The following is a 22357-nucleotide window of genomic DNA, read 5'->3' as shown; positions in this document are numbered from 1 at the left end:
GTGCTTTCGCTAAGTTGTCCCCACCTGAAGAAGGACGCTTGTGTTGCGCCCGAAACGTCGTGATTTTATTTATTTAATTTTTTTACCTACGTGACTTTACCGAAAAAAGCAAAGAGTATGAATCCTTGCAGTCACGAAAACTTAAATTCTAGAATAAATAGCCGAATCGAAAATTATTTAGTCACAGCATCGCTGTGGTTCACCTGGGAAGTATACCGTGGCAAAAATCCTTGCAGGAATCGATGACGAATAAGAAGACAATGCAACTATTGCACAATGCAACATTGGTGTGGCGAATTCCATCGACCACCGGTGCCCTCTAGTGGCCATGATGTTACTATGCGTTTAAAAAGTGAACACTGGGATGTTAAGTTGATATTCTTTGGTTCTTTCGGTAAAGTCGCGTAGATGTTAAGTTATGAAAGGGATGCAGGTATGAAAAATATATTTTCCATTCAAAATAATGCCATTGTAATGTAAAACACAAAACTAAAATGCCATTTAAAATACATCAATTGAAAATAAGGGGCATTTGAAGTCATGCACACAGCTTTACTGGTTACGTCTACAAGAATACCCACAGTTCTTCACACATTTGTGCCAGACAGGCCAGGCCAGAAAGCACATCGTTCCACGTGGAAGGAAATGTCAAAACAAAACGATCCCCCTGTGGAGTCCACAATGCCTGTTGGGGCACGTGCTGTTAGCGAGCGCCTATGAATACTGGCACAGCACACGAGGGAGGGGGTGTTACGTCTGGAGCTGCGCTTGCACGTCTCCCCAAGTGCCAAGAGTTTACGACCTCGCCAGGCACTCATTTGAGGCCGAGTCGACCTACGGGAGGCCTAGACTTAGTTCAAATAACTCAGCACTGACTTGGTTTGTAACAGTGTGCACGGTCGTGTCACGAAATATAAAGCAGACGCATTAACAAGCTCGTATTCCAATTGACAATTTCCTCCGCTGTCGCCTTTCGGGAACAGCATCTTGGGATAGAATTGTATGTATAACTTACTTTGCACCGGACAGAGGCAACCATGCTCATCAGAGGTGCGAAATTATTTCGAACCGGCCATTGTGTATCAAGTCTCTGGTTACAGTTGCATGCAAAAGCTCTGTAAGTATACATTTTAATTGTAATACATGTAGTTCTTCAGGAATGCTCCGATAAGAAACGTGTCTTGTGCATTCATCATATCGAACAATGATTTCTGACAATGGCAATATAAAAAAACAAGCATGAATCTCAGTTTTTACAAAACATTTTAATACAACTGCAGAAAAATGTAAGGTTACATGGTGATATGAAACAAAACAAGATTTTTAATTTGGACGTACGTACCAGAAAAAAAAATCATGAAAGGGACAATAATCTTTGCAAATAACAATGACGGAATGTTTGCTGTTACTCTATGGATACTGCAATATTACAATGCCACTATACAAAAAAACATATCTATACAGGTTAACACTACTCTGTAATTCCTATGAAAATATATTGTAAACCTAAACACAATTATGCCGTGAATTACAATTATATTGCAGAAACAAATCATGCCACTTCAAATAGCATGGATGACTGATAGAATGTTATTCCATAAAGAAACACATTACAATTAGGTCCAGCAGATTTTCATTCATGTCCTCTGCCTCTCATATGGTGCAATGTTCCCTGTTTACACCAAGTTTATAAGAATATAATATATGTCTACACACGTAAAAGACCACAAGTCTTGGAATGTTAGAAATTGGTAGGTCACTTAGGCAAAGAATGTTGTACATTTGCACACTACTATACACAAGGAGTTTAAGGAGTTTCGCAAAGGTGACTCATTTGAATAAACGTCAACTTTCTGACCCGCCCCTACTGAAAAAAAGAGCATCATAGATCGTATTTCTCCAAGATAAACATTCTGATTCTTACCAGTGTCCCCACAACATACCTTGCAACAATCTTTGTTAAATCACCGCTGATTAAATGTATTTCCTTTGCAGGGCTTTTCAGTTATTCCCCTTTTAAAACTTTGTCACATTAAGATCGAATTAAAAACAACATTCCTATGGTGGGCCAAAGTTTCTGCAGAGGGCGATCATTAAAAAAAACATGTCTCCTTAAGCAAACATTAATTAATAATCATGTTTTAGAAGAACAACTCTGGGATAAATGGGCTTGACCCTGGCCGAAATGTCAGGGTCCATAAATGTAGACTGATCAACGTGAGCTAGTACGAGAACTGTGGTGAACGTGACTGTACCATACTTATCCCGAGTCTGTTAAGTTACTGGTTGTAAACTTAATCTAATTGATACAAAAAATGGATAACAAAAAGCGAGGGTCGATTTTGTATGGAATACAACTCACAGCTGGCAAGGACAATTTGTGTAACCATATGGCCACTGGAACAATAATGCATCAGAGTTAGCTTCGAGCAAATACAAGGATATATGGAAGAAAACGTCTGTACAGATACAGTATTGCACTACACTAGAGATGCACACGAAGCATGCAGCACATGACAAGTTTACTCTTGAAGTAGAATTCGTGTCCCATCTTCCAAATATAAGTTGAGCATTGTTGATTTTTTATCTTTTTAACGTCAAGAAAATGTCAAGTTAATGTGCAATGCATGTGCCCAACTTCAGCTTAAGAATCCACACATACGTATGACAGATTTAACAGTTACACTGGCATTCTGAATGGGGCAAAATAATAAGCGATAATCATGTTGCTGACGATATAACCGAGTCAGTAACTTCTGCAACATAGCTGACATTTTAATCAGAAAGGTTATTTTCAAACACGTAATCAGTTATGACAATTGACCATTGCTCAAAAAAACTATTTATTTAAGTACAGTTACTCCTGAAGGTCACCGATTACTTAGTATTTTAGCAAAGTGTTTAGATTGCCACTCGCCTGCCAAAACCTTTTTCTTTGACAATGCCGGTAAGCGCATACCATAAGCATCGGGCCAAAGATACAAATAAAACGTTTACCACGTTATAAGTCCATATTTACTAAAGACCAACTTATGCCACTGCACAATAGAAGGCACCTTGCGTTTCTCATTTCTGCTAGGCACTTTCAAAAATCCGAAAAGACTGCAAAAACACTCAATGGGTGCTGAATACAGCATGGGTACAGCAATGCATAGTCATTGATTAAAATCGACCCTTAATGTCACCAATCAAGCATCGATTTGTGAGTGCAAGAACAGACTTTTATTTTATATGTTGCATGTAATTGGTTCATGTGACCACTCAAACACACATATTTTATGCGTTAAGAAAACAAATCTTCAATTGAATCACGTCAAATCGTGATGAAATTAATCAAATCGTTAGCGCTATAAATGCTATTCACAATTCAGGCTTTAACAGAGCAACCAAAAGTTGGACTTTAATTCAAAGTTATTCCTGTTCAATTGTGACTCGATAAACATGTATTTACTAAAGACCAGTGTGACTACACAGGCTTGTCACTGTAATTGGAATGGTTAATTATACACAGGGAGCATTTGAAGAATTAAAACGTCTTATGGTAAGTGTCCCGTTCATACGATGCGTCTGTAAATTGCTTTACTGGCGACTAATATTCCGCACAATCGTTACCAAATAAAGGCTTTGTGAAAGGTGTTTTGAATTAAACACTTAAGGCAATTATCTCTGCAGGGTCTGTTTGAGAACTGCAGCTATCAACAGCATTGATGTCGCATGAGATTTTGATCTTATTGCTAGCTAAGATTGGTCACAATGATAATGGTTATTCAAAATAATGCAATGCTGTGCACATTTTTCCGACACTTATGCTATTTTAAGACGTGGTAACTTTGATTAAAAAAAGTTTTACGTGAACGTTTTAAGTGACAACAGCATTATTATTATTTCCGTACCGAATATAATCTAGTTATTATTACTATGCTATTTCAGAACTGTGGTAGTGTCTTACATTGTCGCGAAGTTTACTTGAAGCATTTTGAATTTTGCACGTTCCTAGATGCCATTTTTTTGTAAAAGTAAAGTTGGATGGCATGTGCTTTTATATTTAGAGTATTTGGCTGCTAAATTTCCACATAATGAGCTATCATTTGTGGCCAGGTCACTTCTGAAAAAGAGCTGTATAAGCTCAGCGGATCTTACCTGGTAAAATAAAAACTATGAATATTTCGTTATGGTTTTGCTACCCCAGGTCTCCCTTGAGAATATTAGTCTCAGTGGTTCTCACCTGGTTTAAATATCCAAATATTCATGCAGCCACTTTTATACACAAAACGACTGTTTAAGTGTGCATGTTCATGATAATGTAAGGCATATATATATTGCAGCATTCACATTACCTAGAGTAAATATCAAAAAGCGAGCACACATTTATTAATAAATCCATTGCTGCTACAATACCCATAATTAAAGTACTGGACATTACTTTTCCACAATTATCCCATACATGACACTTAGTGGCAATTATTGCAGGTCAAGTGAGTTTGATTAACCATTATTAAGAGAAAAAGTCTAAAACAGAACAAACCTTAAGTAGAGCACTATAAAAAAAATTAGCTTACAGGCTGTGAACTTACATTCCACTGTTTGTTATTGTAAAGCGGCATTTTAAAAAGTGCAATTTTGTTGCTAAGACAGTTTCAGATTCTACAGATAAATAACATTACTCGGTATGACTGTTCTTTAGGATAGTAGTAATCCCCTAGGTCAATTAATTACTGTGCAGGAATAACACATGTCAGGTTAATAATAATTGAAAAAAAAACACCCTGACTATTCCCTTGACCGTGATCTTTTAAGGTCTGCGTTGAGTGAGTTCGCAGCTCACAGTCTGAGAACGTTTTGTAATGTTAGCAGCATTTCTTTTGATTGGCTTCATCATAGACATTCGCATTACTCCGGTCGACCTCTGCAAAAGGCAACAAAAAATGATAAAGGGGGAATGAAACACAAAAGAAAACAAGTTTGAAAAAATCACGCACGCCACATGAATTCTGCAACGCTTTCTGACATGCATTTTTGTCTTCGGTTGTGATTAACGGTGTGAAAGCCGACAGATAACTGTCCGGAAAAAAGCAAAAACATGACTATTTTCAAATGTAGATTTTGCTCTGATCTGCATCTTCCAAGTTTTGAGAAACCGTTTGATCAAAGCAGCCGATTTTCAATCGAGTAGGTCCAGAAAAGCAACACAACTTAATGCGCAGCTTCTTTTCCATACTGGATCATCTTGATGACGAACACAGCTCATGCATAAACATATTTCAAGCAGGAATGTTATAATATTTAACAATTTGCTCTCAAACGCGTTGCACAAGAATGACCACTTACTGACAAAATCTCCACCTCCTATTTTTGCTGACGGTGCTTGTGGTCTCTCCAGCTCTTTAAGTAGGCAGTCCTCAAACGCTTGCGCCGCAATGCGGAAGAAAAAGTCTTTAATGCCATCTCCTGCAAAATAGAAAGTTAATTAACGCGTGAAGCTTCTCTTTACCATGACCCAATTATCTGCTCTTTTTTTCTCACAGTGGCCCACAGTGGATGCGCACATGTTCCTGACAGAAGTACATTTTTGCACGAATAAAATGATGCAGCCAACCCTATTCTCATCATCTGCATCAAAATAAAGAATCAGATAATATATATTCTTCATATATGTCCATCCACGTAAAGAAAAATAAAAGTATATTTTTTTTCTTCCCATCAACCACAAGGCCTTCTGGTAATGCATAACTTCAGCAGCATTGGTTCAATACAATAAAAACAGTGGACCGATTTTCGACAGTGTCTCATCAGCAGCCAGGCTTGCTTGAACCAATGCTGGTAAAAGTGCAAGATGTTAAAGGCAAGGTCCCTCACGCTGTTTCAGATGTGCCTACTTATTCAAGATAGAGGCATGCCCACAAATCCAATATATGGCATGCAGTATAGGGAAAATGCCCAGACATTGGCATCCTGTTATGTGCTATTTTTTCAGACTTAAGGAGTTGTATAAAAAAATAATCCTTTAATCCACATATAATGGAGGATAATCCTACAATTCATTTTGTAGTTAGGATTGCATTTACGGAGAGTCACAAATAACCAAATCCAGTGTTAGCGCCCCCAACATCACCGCAAGATAGGGCATTTCACTGTATACAAAAATTGCACGAGAAATGACCCGATAAGATACATTTTTTGAAGCGACGTGTGTTCTCTGCTTTGTAACGGACTTGCCTGTTTTTGCAGAAACAGACCAGTATTCAGCCTTCATTTCCTTGGCTATTTTAATGGCGTCGCTCTCGACACGTGAACACTGACCCTCAGACTGCGGGGAGACAGAGGAGATGGAAAATCAATTCTCAACAACACAACTCGCGCACACCCGTCTGATTTATGTATTTCTCAAGCCTACATTTCTCCATTATTTAGGAAACGTTACACCTACCAATAAATCTTTTTTGGTCCCCACCAAAAACACCAGCACAGAATCAGGGTCATTCTCTTTCATCGCATCCTTCAGCCACTGTCTGTGAAAAGGAAGAGCAGAAGTGGAGTGAGTAGCAGTCGGGGCAAATCAAAGCCTCCGAAAACATATTTAGAACCGGCACCTCCGATTAGCACGGTTGGCTTCGTACGGTGCGAAAGAAGCTCAACACGCGTGCATAAAATAATGCAGATGGCGAGTTGCACTTACTTAGCATGATCAAGGCTTTCGATATCCGCCAGATCAAAGACAACCAGCACAACTGCAATGAAGAGACATTTGTTAAGAAAAAAAACATTGGAGCAACAATATTTAATCAATAGAAAGCAAGGTGGAAATATTTAATGGGTACATATAATTTAAAAAAACTTCACATTCGTCCATAACACCCGTGACCTTTAAAAGGAAAACATATATAATAGGCGATGTTTACAGCGATGGCCCTTCTTAAGATCACTCAGCATACAGATGACGAGAACATGGGATTGAAAAGTATTGCTCTTCAGTCAAGACAAAAATGCTTAGGTAATGCATTGTTTTTTTCATAGGGCAAAATGCTATTCTTTGATAAGAATACGATGCACATTATTTCTAATGCTACTAAAGTACCAAAACATTCTGCCAACCACTTATCAACCTAACTTTCTCAATCACTTCATGAATCACAGTTATTAGACTCCCTGCAAATGTAGCTCAACATGTGAGTAGATGGAGCAAAGGTCATGTGCTGGCTACAGCTCAGCCTCAAGACAATGAAATACTTGCTTTGTGAATGCCTAAGCCAGGAGTGAGCAACCTTTTCATTACAGAGGGCTGAATATGGCATCAAAGTACCTTTGGTCGGCCCCACATGAACAGACACACTTATGCGTTATTCAACGACGCAAATAATTAGGGCTCACCTGTATTGCATTAACAATGCCTGTGCCCGTTTTCTTTTAGCTAACACAATGTCGTGTCACAGTTCTAGACCATACTTGCACGGACCACTTTATATAGTTTGTTAGCCGTTTCAAAGTGGTGTGTTTCATGTGGCTGCGGGTTGCATTAAATTAAGTCGTGGGCTAGATATAGCCCACTGGCAATGGGTTTCGCCACTCTCGACCGTAGCAATCCTGTGATGGAAGAGTGCTTTTACACAATAAAGTGTGAATAAAGGCAAACAAACCTTGTGCCCCTCTGTAATAGGCAGCAGCAATGCATTTGAATCGTTCCTGTCCGGCTGTGTCCCATCTGAATTTAACAAAACAAAAAACATTTGGTTTGTTTTTACAATAACAATGCATCTCCAAAGTAGAAAACTATTAAACTATAAATATTCTTATTGTACTAGGTAAGGCTCACTGAACTATACATATCTTTTTCAGAAGCAACCTGGCCACAAACGATAGCTCAACAAAGAGGCTTATCACGTGTAAATGTATAGCAAACACTCTAAACGTGTGATGTTGTTTATAAATGTGGAGGAAATAAGTGGCGGACCCGGAGACAAATCCACGCGATCACGGGGAGAGAGAACACACCAACTCCAAATATACAGGCGTCAGGGTCGGGATAGAACCCACGACCTCCTGTTTACCAGGTGATAAAGTTGTCGGGCACCCCACATATCCATTTTACGGAGCAAAACTAGGAATACTACTCGCAAGTAGCTGCCTTTTCATTTCAACAACAATTTTTTTATGACAAGTTTACACGCTACAAATATAAAACACGAAACCATGGTAAAAAAATATAATCGGCCGAGTGGAGATGGTTTTAACTGCAAAAGGTTTTATTGAAAATGTACCGCAGAAAGAACACCTGGACTCAAGGTTAATATGTTTTCTACTGGAGGCAGCAACATGCGGACACATCCAAAATCTGCTCAGTAATATTGTAAGATCTACGACCAAATCTCCCAGAAATGTGCCAGAGCTTCAGTTCTCAGAAGCTAAGCTAACCTGAGCCTGGACTCTGCTTAGATGGGTGACCGCCACACACAAGAGGTGTAATAGAATGCGTGGGGGCTACACATTGTGGGCAGCAGAGAGCAGTGCAGCAAATATATATATATATAGTCCTGTACTTTTGTGCTCCCACATAAATGCTCCAAACTTTTACCAATCCGCACTGAGCAGCACGGTGAAATATGGTTAAAGGACCTCAATGACCGAAATGGCGCGGGAAGGCCTTCATCGAGCAGTGGAGTCACAAAGCGCTGTACATTCACAATACCGGAGGGCAACGCCAGTGCTCATTGTTATAAAGGATATGTTTACGAACCTGTGATATTACCCGCAATTTTTTGCTAGCATGTTCCAAAATTACGGAGAGTTTTTTTCTATAAAATGTTAAATATACCAGCCACGGCAAATTTTGAAAGTGTACTCTTCCTGTGGGGATGGGCATCCCTTGTAGGGAAGCAGTAATCCTCACAGAAGCACCGGAGGGATGAAATACTTTACAAAGTGGATTAAATCCCGTCATCACCTGGCACAACTGACATTCTGAAATGATGCAGTGTGACTGGCGTAGCTGAACAGGAAAATCAATAATGGCAAGTATATAAGCCCATTGTTGACACTCATTGCTCATGTTTTACAGAGAGAGATTACTTTATCAGAGAATCCACAGCTGGTGTGCATGAAGAACATACATTTATTTGATGTTAAAACAGATTTGCAAACGCAAAGATTTCATACGTGTGTAATAAAGGACTCAGACGCTTCTCTCTGACTCCGTGTCCTTTATTTGGGGTTCGCGTTCTCCTTCCCTCACGGCACTCCTCCTGAGACTCTGCCTGGCAGCTCCACATCTGCCTTCGCTCCCGTAGCCTTCCGCGCTCCTGCAGCTCCGCTGCAGGCTCTTGGTGCAGCCCTCTGGCTGCTCTCACAGCAGCTCCATCGCTGCTCCCTGTTCCTCCGTGCGTGGCGATCTCGCCACCTCCCAACGTCAGCCCTTCGTGGCCTCTGTGGCTATCTCGCCATCTCCTACCTCAGTCCTTCGTGGCCTCTGTGGCTATCTCGCCATCTCCTACCTCAGCCCTTCGTGGCCTCTGTGGCTATCTCGCCATCTCCAACCTCAATCCTCCACTCTCTCTTCCACCCCGCTGGCTGGCGCCGCCATGAGCCCCTCAGCCACCAGGCTGAGGCACGGCGACCACCCAACGTGTTCACCACCCTTCACTCCCCCGACTGACCCAGATGGCTTCCTGTCTCCCCGCTATAACTTCTCCCCCTCGTGACCCTGACTCCTCCCTCTCGGATCGTCATATCCGCCCCGCCCATTTACGCCCGCATTACACTACCCTCCCCCGTAGAGAAAATTCCAGCCGTCCTCGGCTGAAACAGAACAAAATAATGCGGGCGAAGGCATCACAATCAGGAGTCCCCCAGACACAACGGAGATTATAAGAACAACAACACAAGTAACGAAAGGGGAGGTATCAGGAACTGGAACAGAACACCGGCCTGTCCTCCGCGCAACAACAACAAGAATAAGAATGGCACAATGCACAACAACGGCAACTGACACGCAAGAACGGCCGACGCGCACAACCCAGGAATGTGGTGTTTTAGTGCGTGTCCATGTTGCAGTTCCATCCGCTCGGCCCAAGTCCAACGTCAAAGAGCAACTGGTAGAGCAGGAATGACGAACAGGCGCTCAATCGCTCCTTCAAGTCCTCGTCCAGTTAGCACACCAGGTAACACCCAGTGTGGCAGGCACTGAAGATCTGTGACGAGAAGGAGAATCCAATCCCCTGAGGCACAACACAACAACGCACATCCACATGTCGTACACGACAGCCACCCGGCCCCAGGGTAGTGGAGATGATGTAAATCCGGCCCGCTTAAGAAAACCCCCCATAATACCCAAAATAACACGATGGATGCCCCAGTATTTACATTTTAACAACAATATTATTTACACGTGACAACAACAACAACAAAATTTCCTGCTCTTGCCCACCAGCAGTCCTCCCTTGAGGACCAGCACAGACATCGCAGGTACACAGCATGTACCCACGGTCACTCTCAGCAAACCAACAAAACGCCTAATCGCACACCCTCGCGTGGAGAGAGCCACGCTCCCCAGCGGTAACGTTTAACTCGCCGTAACCCTCACCGTGGTCGTCAACCCACAGCAACATCCATTTACCATACTCTCGGCTAGTGCCATTTCGGGGATGAGCAGCACTCGGCCATGCTCCTCCCTTACTATCCCATCAGCGATGGACACACACCAGCCTCGTATAGTCTGACGCTTTATAGCCCAGTGAAGGTTCATCCCCCGGCAATGCCAGACCCCATGGACTCCCCCCACGGGGCAATGTTCTCTTATAGAGACAATAACACCCTAACCCAGATCCCGTGAGCCCCAGGCACACCAGGTTCAGTCTGCCACCGCACAACTGAACCATGACTCCCCGAGCCATATGAGCACATGGCCCATTAGTTTAAGACATACCACGGAGGTTTCGCCTCCGGGTTGTCAGGTCAGCCATCAGCCATAGGCCGATGTGACCACAACTCGTGCATCACCCAATCAACAATGGCAGGCATAACAGATGGAATATTTGCCCCACCTCGGTTTATCCCGCGCGCTCAAAATGGCGTCCCCCTTCGCCCAGCGCGTTCGCGCAATATCTCGCGCGCACTCAAAATGGCGGCCCTTTCCGCAAAGCGCATCGTCGCCATACCCCGCGTGCGCGCAAAATGGCGGCCCAACGTGCGAACACGTGGCCAGTTTTCTCCATTCGTGCACCCCAGCTTCCCTATGCTGGGGGTCACAAATGCATCCCCCGTCTTATTGTAACAACCCCAACAACGATAGACGCACAGCCCCAGCTTGCTGCGCGCAGCAGTCATATCGGGGAATTTTTAACCAATATTTTACCAACCACATTGGTTACACAACCCAACTCGCAAAGCAACTCGTGGCTGCATGCAATCAACCAAATACGCGACGCCACTTGGCGCCCCTTTACAATCTCATTAGCATTAACATCTAAGCCACCCACGACAGCTTCATCGCGCACCCTCATTTTCAAAAAGCTCAATTACCCCTATTATATACACGCAATCTCGTGTGCACAACACCCATACAACCAAATTTTTGGGTCCCCCTCGAATTTGTTACCAATTCCCAACAGGTACGCACAATATAATAACAATCCCAATTCCAATAGTCAACCACTGCATCGCACCCCATAACCGTACAGAACGGTGTAACAGCACATGCAGTCAGCATATCGCGATCACACGCGTACATTTAAGCACAATAGCAAACAGATCTGCAGGCAACCAACACACCATTAATCCTGTCGTAGCTTTGCAGCAACAACACAAATATTCTCTCTCTTGCAACAACCGCATCGCACACAGCACCTCGCAGCATAATACACCAAAAAAAAAAAATTTTTCAATTAAGCCCATCGCGCACGGTAACCCACGAGATGGTACAGCACAGGACACCCGACGCTCCCAAGTTAATAATTAACTTCACCATCAAGATAACAACTCCACGCAGCAGCGCACACACACTATTTGACACTCAGCAACACAGCAGACTCTCCGTCCATTCTCAACACACGCACACACTTATATTGACACCAAGCAACAAGCAGATAGCGCGTTCATCGTTATTACACACACACAGTCCGAACCGCGCTCCGCACAATCGAGTCATAAGAGAAACCCAAAATAGCCCCCCGGCCCTCGAAAGATGGGTGAGGTGTGTGTTAAGGCCGGGTGCGTATCGTTACGACTCGCCCGGGGCTGCAGCAAGAAGAGGACGGCAGGGTGGCAACTTGAGACGCCTCGCAGAACTCGTTCGGCGACTTGACTGCTCCGTTGTCACGCACCCGAGCCAGGACGGGAAGCTCCCGCCCCAGCAGCCGCAGCATCGTCCTCCTCTCCTCGCAGCTCGTCCTCGCGCAGCAGCTCACTGCAGGCTGCTCTCCCCGAGGCACCTCCAGATGGCAGCGCAAAGCTGCGTCACCGCCGCGATGTTGAATGGCGGCGTCTCCCCACCGCGGTGAAGACAAGATGGCGGCTTCCCGCCTTTTCTCCCCTGCCACGCCCAAGATGGCGTCTTCGTGCCACGTGGCAGATGGCGCTGGCAGCGCAGGAAAGGCGGAGGCCTGCGGATCACCACCGGGCCTCCCCGACGCCGTCCTCGGCGTGGTGAACTCACACAGTTGCGCCAGCACGATTTTCAAGGTCTCCATCTGCGCCGCCATCTGTCTCCATCGTAAGTTGGCATCCTCCGGCACAGACAGGTCCACCAACGCGGCGACACCTTGCTCACCCGGACCCGTACTCGTTCCAGCACGGATCTCCTCTTCCATCGCAGGCAGGTCCACCGTCTGAGGAAGGTCGTCGTCGTCTGATGATGTAGCAGATGATGGCGCAGGAATATTCTTTTTTTTTTTTTTTCTCAGTTGTTTTGAGATGCCGTTTCACTTCTGACACCAGTGTAATAAAGGACTCAGACGCTTCTCTCTGACTCCGTGTCCTTTATTTGGGGTTCGCGTTCTCCTTCCCTCACGGCACTCCTCCTGAGACTCTCTGCCTGGCAGCTCCACATCTGCCTTCGCTCCCGTAGCCTTCCGCGCTCCTGCAGCTCCGCTGCAGGCTCTTGGTGCAGCCCTCTGGCTGCTCTCACAGCAGCTCCATCGCTGCTCCCTGTTCCTCCGTGCGTGGCGATCTCGCCACCTCCCAACGTCAGCCCTTCGTGGCCTCTGTGGCTATCTCGCCATCTCCTACCTCAGCCCTTCGTGGCCTCTGTGGCTATCTCGCCATCTCCTACCTCAGCCCTTCGTGGCCTCTGTGGCTATCTCGCCATCTCCAACCTCAATCCTCCACTCTCTCTTCCACCCCGCTGGCTGGCGCCGCCATGAGCCCCTCAGCCACCAGGCTGAGGCACGGCGACCACCCAACGTGTTCACCACCCTTCACTCCCCCGACTGACCCAGATGGCTTCCTGTCTCCCCGCTATAACTTCTCCCCCTCGTGACCCTGACTCCTCCCTCTCGGATCGTCATATCCGCCCCGCCCATTTACGCCCGCATTACACGTGTATAGCCCCACAATTGCTTAATGATGCCACATCTGACGAGAATCTATCAAGAGGGAGTTCTAGAGTGCCCCTCCAAAAGGTTATTTGGCCTACTCTTCCAAGCTGTCTAGACAACTCGAAGAGGTGGGTGGACACGCACTTTACCCCACCACATGTGAACCACCAATGGACCAACTGAAGTGTACCCATTTATACTGCTGGCTGGACACAGGCAAGGGGATTTTATGAATATTGCACCATTGTTTGACCAAGGTGATCGGACTGGTGACCTCTGGATTGCAAGATTCATGTTCTAACCATTGCACAAAACGCAGCATCCCTATAAAATGTATTGGAATACATCGGTATATACATATACATGCCACTGCGGTAATTGTTAAGGAAGTATTCAAATTAAATGTGCAGTTTCACACGTACAGTACAAGGGCATGTTCAAACAAAATCATTACGTAAATCCATGATTATAAAACATGACTGCCTAAGGCAAAGTCTTATGAAGGTGCAAGGTAATTATTAACGGACTTCATAAACCTAAATGAGTAAATTTCTCACTCCCAGGGCACCGACTTACATCTGTAGACTGAAGGGAACGCCACAGATCTCAAACCTCTCAACTTCAAAGTCCACACCAATGGTGGCTTTGTAGTCTCTGTCAAATGTGTCCTTACAAAACCTGCAAGATTACAGAACCAGCGCAACAAGAATTTTTAAAGCATGGGGCGACATAATGCCGAGTTTCGATTTAAAGCTTTCGTGACTGCAGGGATTCATCTTCTTGGTTCTTTCGGTAAAGTCACGTAGAATGGAAATAATAAAATAATAAAAATGAAACATAATAAAATAATTCTCACGACGTTTCGGCCACAACGCAAGCAGCCGTCCTCAGGTGAAGAACAGGTCTGTCGAGAAGACAGACCTCATTCAGACTGTCTTCTCGACAGACCTGTTCTTCACCTGAGGACGGCTGCTTGCGTTGTGGCCGAAACGTCGTGAGAATTATTTTATTATGTTTTCTTTTTATTATTTTATTATTTCCATTCTACGTGACTTTACCGAAAGAACCAAGAAGATAATGGCGAGTGTCAGAGAACACGGCCACGATCGACAACGTTGATAAATATAATACCTGCCAGGAAAGGGAAAAGTAATACGGTGCAAAATGTCATACGTAAAACGTGCAAGTTCAACTCCAAACTATTTCAACTGAAGGCCCTTATTAATTTTAGATTTCAGCGTTATAGTTAAAACAATCAAAAGTGACGACTTACGTAAAGTAAATGCGTTTTAAGCAAATTAACTCCACTAACTAAACGAGTATCACATGGCCCTATGAAGGATTTCAAAAGAACGTGAAAAGTATGCGAGCAAACAATGATGTTTAATTTGTAATTAAAATGTACCTGTTTATCAGACACGTCTTGCCAACTGCCAGATCACCTACAACGACCACCTTGGAGATCTTCAACCTGTAACGTACAGATCACAGCAGCGGCTTATACTTGGCAAAATTACTTCGTGAAAATTTAATAGACATCATGCATATGACCAATTGCTACATAATGTGCTGGATCTCATCAGATTTGGAAAATAAGCACGTTTGAGCGTCGATGGTGTTTACAAAGGGACGAGCACCATGCATAACATCAGGTGTTATAGGCTGGCGGAACTAAGTGGTAGGATGCATAGAAATCCATTGTTGTATCGACTTTCACGAACCCACAATGATCAGCGATACGAATCCGGGTCAATTAAACTCCCAAGGCTTGGTGGGGGGTCCTCATCAAGCAGTGGATTGAAAAAGGGTTGGACATATAAATATGTTATGTTTTTTAAAAACAAACTTCCTGCTTTTTACATAACAGGGACCACAATGATTCATGGTACACAGTGCATGTTTGCAGACATCTGCTGTGGCTTTAAAATCTGCCCACATGGCAAATAAAAACAAGTGTCCTTTTCCACTGACATGCACTGTACTGCCCAGCTCAGAGGCATTATTCCAGGGGTCTCCAAACTGTTAGGAACCGGGCCGCACAGCAGGAGGTGAGCGGTGAGTCCGCGTGTGGCTCGCCCCATTATTTTATTTACCACTTCCATCCGCGCCTCTTTCCCGCACTGCGCACATGTCTCAGTCATAGTTTTGGTAAGCCCACAAGCTCTAACCCCTAGCCAAAATGAGTAAAAAACAAACGTCGCTGGAGAGCTTCTTTGAAAAAGGGGAAAGACCCAATGATGACCCCCCCCCCCCCCAGTCCGTGAAAAAAATGTCCTCGACGAAACCGGTCCCTGGTGCCAAAAAGGTTGGGGACCGCTGCATTATTCAAAACAGTTCATTCATGCAGACTACAGACAAAGATGGGAATCCATTTAAAATACCAGTCAAACAAATGAACACACCGACAAATAATACCAGTTAACCCAGGGAAGCCTCACTTAAGTCTCAACATTATTTTTCAAGCGGGTCCTGCATTGGGAAGTTTGGCGAACACCGTTAAAGAGTGTTTGACTTTCACCTGGAGACTATGTATATATTGTATACAGAAGCAAGGTGATGCTCAACACCGCCATCTCCTGGTCACACCTCTTGCAGCCCACAGACCTACAACACCTGGCAAGACCCAGGCCCTTTTTAATTCCTTTATATTAAGTTCGCTTGCTTGCTTAGGACCGTGCAAATCTTTCGGTCGTTTTTTAACCCACTTCCCGTGATCCAATCGAGCTGACATTTTCCACGCAAAAATATTATATTTAATTACCAATTGCTTAATGGTGCAATGCAATCATCTGACCCATAGGTGGCAGCCATTTCAAGCCAGAGGACGAGAGGACTCTAGCCGCCACGCATATAAAGGATTTATAGTGAAAAAACTTTGTTTTTACGGGTTATACTTGTTACGCCTAACTTCTAAGTCTTTCAGGTGACTAGGATCGGTTGCAGATGAGGTGATTAGGTAAAAGGCAGTGACACTTTTATTCAAACGTTCCTCAAACCTTTGGTGTCACTCCATAAAAGTGCGGGTTACGCGCCCAATGTCCATGAGACATTTTAGAACATCGAAATTGTAATAACATCTCAAACTGCCGAAGTAGAACGTCAAAGGAGTAGAAGTCCCCTCCCTACCCCCAACCCGTTGCTCATGGTGATGCAAGACTCCCTGCTGCTAAAGCCAGCAAGGGGCCATGCCCCTGGCTGGCAATGCGGAACATCTGGTTTGCATTAATGTCAGAGAAAAAAATATTGCTGTAAGAACGTAGACTTTTAGAGAGTACAGCAGTGATTTCCTTATTTATAGAAGTATCATCAGTCCACAAGCAAACTTCTAAAAATGCTTCACCCGACTACTTATGTTGATGTACAACATTAAACTACATAATTAATTTAACGTCCTTTCAGACAAAATGCTTTGGAGCGCAGGGCACCACGTGTTTAATGCAAAACCAAAGCAGCTGCTCGTTTAACTCCAAGGAATGTTGATAACTTGAAAGGGAGGCTTGCACAAACTGATACCATATTTCACAAACACGTCACTCTCGGAGCAGGAATGCTGATATGGGGAAAAAAAGTGTATTTTCAACAGTGAAACAAGAATCTCTGGCCACGTTGCATGCCAAGACATCCTCATTCTTGTGCGCACACGCAGCCTTGGTATGATGGCCACGAGCTCACCAGAATTTAATCTGGACAGCAGTTAAGACGAGGTAACTGCATAACAGTGCGAGTCTTATTTGACACGCAAGAATGTTATATTTTTTTAGATGCATGTATTTCCCCCCCCCCCCCCATTCAGTTACTGTAGATGTTAAATTATGAAAATAGAGTACACATAGCACAACTGTACGCAAATAAATAACTGTACGGTAACTGTACAACATTTTGAGATGCACGCTACATAAATCCAAATTGTATTGTACAGTGGAAGGCAGATATATGCACACCTAATATAAGCATTACTCTTTGGTTCTTTCGGTAAAGTCATTTTTTATACCTACGTGACTTTACCGAAAGAACCAAAGAGTATGGATTCCTGCAGTCACGAAAGCTCCAAATCAAGATTCATATAAGCATTGTTTTCTTATAAGCAACACATCCTTACATTACCATACACTAGTGGGAAGGGAAGCAAAGGGAAGCTTCTGATACAAGCACACATTTACATAAGCACACTTGACTTGCTCCGAAGTGCTTACATCTGCATTACATTGTCTAACCGAATATACGTTGAGACGAATATGAGATCACGAGTCTGCTCTCCCTGTGCGCTTGGCTCACCCAACTGTGCCAGTCCTGTGCTCCTGGCAGGCAGTTTTCACCTTGGCATGGAACTGCGGATTTGAGGTAATGCAGGCATCCTCTGTGTAGCACTGCAATTGTACGAAAAAATGATCACAGACATTAATGCACAGCACACACAAGGTCAAAAAGTAATCATATTTACAGCCATTTGTCAATCAACCTCCTCAAGATTTGTTTTGGTCAATTGGGGGTTGTTGAACATCCATCCCCATGCTGGTCTGGTTAGTGCCGGCTTCATGTTCGTCAGTGCCGGGAGGGGGAAGGGGTGTCCAGGGACTTTTAACCCTTTGCCATTTCGATGACGTGCGTGTACGTCATCGTACTGAAATTTAATAACTTTATCGGTACGTCTTTAGGTCGGAATACGTACCGAGGCTCCCACAAGGCCATGCGAGAGGAAGTGTGGCACAATTTGGTGCCAGCTATCATAGAGTGCGGTCGTGTCGCTACAGTTCTCTGCGTTCAGTACAATGTCTTTAAAACAACGGCGCTATGCTTCTAAAACAAATTACTGCTAACCACTTGTGTTTTCCGAGATTCAGTGGGACCCACCTTGCAACTTGTAGATGTCTCGGAATGGGGAAGTGTTAATCTATCACGTGCTGATATTAGTTAGCCTTTGCTAGGAATCAAAATCAGGTTGCTGGGTTCACAGTGCAGTGTTGCCGAAAACTGCATAATCACGACTACAGAAGCCAGATGTGTTAAATTAACTATTATTCGGTAAGAGAATATACAGCAAATACTAGATACAAATTAATTGATGCTACATTGGCAGTGGGTGCCCAAGAATAATTAAAACAAAACAACAACACATTTGTCAATAAACCTGTGGCCTTAAGATGAAAAATATATATAATAGGCGACATTACGGGCAATGGTCCTTCTTCATAGAACAAAGAGGCCGCTTGACAGAGTGGATATAATAAGAGTTAAGAGACTGCACTTGAAACCTTGGGGGCTCATCGATTCTCATTAGCCCCGTGGTGTAAAGTGCAGGCTCCAACTCTTATTATCCACTCCATCTCTCTTGCCTTTATGTGCTATGAAGGGCCATTTCCCAAAACGTCACCTATTAAATCTTTTTCATTTTAAGTCCACAGCGTTATCGATGAATGTGTTGAGCGATATATCCACATTAACACTGCTCAGAAGATATTGGACGTGAACATTGAATTATACGAAATGGACCTGAATGTATTGTAGATTGAAGACAGTTCATTTTACATACTCTTAGTTCTTTCGGTAAAGTCACGTAGGTAAAAAATGAAATTAAAATTAATAAAAAATAAAAACAATAAAATCACGACGTTTCGGAGGCAACACAAGCTTCCGTCTTCAGGTGAAACTGTCACAGCAAAAAATCTATATCAAGTGGAGAGAAGTCCCAAGAGGTACGACCTTATATACTGGTTAAGGAGCCAGGAAGGGCCGCGGGAGAGGAGGAGTTGTGAGATGGTCAGTACTGCTGCTGGAATTGAGCCTTTGTAATGTAGATGGCATATGTAGATAAGCCAGCTAGGATTAAGCCGCCTTTTGTTATGCTGCTGGCTGGGTAAATTAATTAAATACGATTAAGCCGTGACTTTACCGAAAGAACTAAGAGTATGAATCCTTGCAGTCACGAAAGCTTCAAATCTAGTTCATTTTACACTCAAAATGTGTACTACTTCACTGAAAAGCCGCCTTTTCACGTTGCACATACCTTGGGCATCTTGGATATGATTCGATCCCTGCTCACAGGCGGAATGAAATTCCTGGCAGAATTCACGCTCATTTTGTCTTACTGGATGTCCACCGGTAAAGCCTGTGGAAACGATAACACCGCAATTAAAAACAGATGTACCAATTCCCAGCATGATGCTATATTTAACGTGCGCACGTGATCAGCACAGACAATGTCCATAATAATAAAACACAGTCGAGTAGCCTTGAGCCATTCAGTTGACTTCAGGAGTAACAAAAGTTGGACAGGTGTCCGGAATGATGCAATGTAAATATAGTGAGTGTTGAGTCAAGTGTGTGAAGACGGAAGCAACCACGAAATGTGTTGTGTCCGCTTAGTAACAAAAGTGTGTGCAGAAATGTAAAAATATAAACAAAAGAATTCCACCCACGGTTGACACACGATGCTAAACTTAGCAAAACAAAAACCGCATCGCAAGCACGTCACCACACATCCGAGATTTCAACAAAACAGCTGTACAAGGTACACCCCCCCCCCCCCCTTTGCACAACGTCAACACATCCTGCACGCAGTCCTCGATGGCATTGCGCCATAATCGTTTTACCTGCAACATTTGCACGACTATTGCGGTGGTCACGGGATGACACGGAAGCAACGTGTCACACACGTCCCAGGGGACCGAATGCCGATGCCTACGTCCGCTAGCCAGGACGGAGGGCTTCAGGAGTACGTGAAGTTCTACTTGGGGTTCTCACTTTTCGGCCCCATCGTCGTATTAATTGTATTATTTGACAACGCGGACCGGTGCTGTTGTTACCGATCACGTGGCCTCGCGGGCAGCACCTGGACCCCGACCCGCCTTCGTCCGCTTTTTGCCCAAGTTACAAGGTCGAGTTTCAGATATAAATCGGAACCCACATCCCCACCTCCCCCCCACAAGGTTAATAGAACTTTGCACGAGCCGCTGCACAACTAACACGCACACGATTCGTGGTTTCTTTGGGGGAAGATCGTGTAGGTGTCATGTCAATAATTACACTGGTCAACAATTTTTTTTCTGGCCTGGACTTTTGCAGCTGATTTCAGGGTGCTGATTCCAAATCGGATCTCAGATTATGCTATCGGCAAACCCCATTTTCATTGATTTTACCCGAAATTAACTCTGTCACTTATGATTGCAAGTTGTTGCGAGTCAGTGACTGCTTTAGTGTTAAAATATGGTGCTGTATTTTTAGGATAGTGTGTTTATAATATAATTTTATGTAGATATCCACATTTATTTAATATTTTTCTTCTGCAGTTTTTATTGAAAATGCAATATTTGATATCTCAAAAACCTGATGTGATAGACAAAAAGTGATGCCAGATTTGGAAGCAGCACCCCAAAATTACCTTCAAACCGTTGGAATACCTTATGCCAGAAAAAGTGTGTTGACCAGTGTTATTAACCATAACCCTCCACCATCCGACAGAGCCGATATAAGAACTTTGGCACGTAGATAAAACCACGACCACTGACGTGGTTTTTCGGCAAACCCGCAATGTTGAAGAACAAGATTAGTTTGACGATATCTTTTTCCCCAATTAAGTGGGGGTTGGTGGTACCGTGGCGACCGTGCCAGGCTAGGTGCACCTTGATGCCACCTCAAGTCTTTCAAACTCATCGGGTCACGCACAAACAATGACCATGAATACTGTACAAAGACACACTCGGGACAAAGAAAACATAACAGACTAAGATCTCGCATACAGGCTTTAAACATGTTGGTTAAAATGATGTTAGCGAGCACCTATTAAGACCGATAACGGCGCAGAAGAAGTTGGGACGCGGCTTGGCCGGAACCACGCCCGGCCGCCTTTGTCTCCCTAGTGGCGATGCTCACAACATCGCACCGGGTACTCATTTGAGGCGGAGTCGACCTAGGGGAGGCCCAGGACACCGGTTGAGATAATCGTCACCGGGTGTTCGTGACGCTAGCCCCTACACGACCGCTCCCCTAGGGGCTGCCAGGACACACACACACACACACGTGTGATTGAGCACCACGAACCCAGGGCCGCCTTTGTCTCACAATCCAGCGGGCGACCTCGACGACTTAAACCGAAACAAAAAACCCCGCAAGGGCGCCCGGTACAGTGCAGAGAAAACAAAAAAAAAACATTTTTTTAAAGGCCGAGTCGATCTAGAGGTGGGCCGCGCGTCAAACCCCCCTCCCCCGTCTCCGCTCGCTCGACTCCACCGCTCGCACTCACCGTTCCAGGCGAAATAAAGTTACTTCGATGGTCGAAACTGCGTGGTCGTCGTCGTCGTCGTCGCTGAGCGCGAATTAATCCCGAGAAGAGAGAAATCAGCCGGCCGCTGTATCCAGGAAGCGACGCGGCACCACGCGGGGGGGGGTAAGTGGGGGGGGCTTTCAATTCCCTAACATAGACCGGTGCGGGGACCCGCGCCGATTGGTCGCCCGTGGCGCGAGACGAGTTGCGCGGCGGTTGGCTGGAGCGTTGCGGCGAACGTTCGCTGATTGGTCAATATGGTGGGGGGGGGGGGGGGCTGCGCGACTATCCGTGTTGGGAAATGTAAATCGTAGGTCGTGAGTTATTTATTTAAACACGCCCCGCCCCCCCCCGCATTCATCTGGCGGTGACGTCACTCGCATCGGATGAATGAAGTCACCGGTGTCGTAGATATTTCACGATGACGAATTACCGGATTATAAGACGCACCAATAAAGATTGTTTTTCTCTCTCTCTCAATAAAGTGATGCAAATCTTACTCTTGATATACAACAACAACCGCCATTCGCCACTAAGTGGCGGTGACGTCACCACGGCTCTTTGTGCCAGGCTA

At 44.5% G+C, this 22357-nt stretch overlaps 1 protein-coding gene across 1 annotated transcript; it reads right to left on the bottom strand.

The window, feature by feature from the left end:
* Positions 1-1748: 1748 nt before the first annotated feature.
* On the bottom strand, positions 1749-21899 carry LOC133348509 (ras-related protein Rab-34-like). The gene is made up of 11 exons (XM_061561351.1): positions 21763-21899; positions 19528-19629; positions 17799-17890; positions 14929-14994; positions 14100-14201; positions 7635-7699; positions 6677-6728; positions 6428-6509; positions 6217-6307; positions 5329-5448; positions 1749-4906 (listed from the first exon to the last, which is right to left on the bottom strand). The coding sequence occupies exons 2-11, from the start codon at positions 19597-19599 to the stop codon at positions 4848-4850; spliced, it is 801 nt and encodes a 266-aa protein (XP_061417335.1). The 5' UTR covers positions 19600-19629; positions 21763-21899; the 3' UTR covers positions 1749-4847.
* Between the last annotated feature and the right edge of the window lie 458 nt (positions 21900-22357).

Source organism: Lethenteron reissneri, chromosome 27 (genome assembly GCF_015708825.2).
Source record: "Lethenteron reissneri isolate LAM-NWPU_2019-01 chromosome 27, ASM1570882v1, whole genome shotgun sequence".
Classification (NCBI taxonomy): Eukaryota; Metazoa; Chordata; class Hyperoartia; order Petromyzontiformes; family Petromyzontidae; genus Lethenteron; species Lethenteron reissneri.
Note: the sequence above shows the minus strand (reverse complement) of the source record. Positions and strands in the feature narration are given on the sequence as shown.

What these genes read in the sequence shown, in the direction of transcription:
- LOC133348509 (XM_061561351.1), bottom strand. Translation starts at nt 19,599, where the DNA reads ATGAGCGTGAATTCTGCCAGGAATTTCATTCCGCCTGTGAGCAGGGAT. An exon ending in TCATATCCAAGATGCCCAAG is followed by an intron (nt 17,891 to 19,527) that starts GTATGTGCAACG and finishes GTACAATTGCAG; the next exon opens with TGCTACACAGAGGATGCCTG. An exon ending in GAAAGCCTTGATCATGCTAA is followed by an intron (nt 6,510 to 6,676) that starts GTAAGTGCAACT and finishes TCCTTTTCACAG; the next exon opens with ACAGTGGCTGAAGGATGCGA.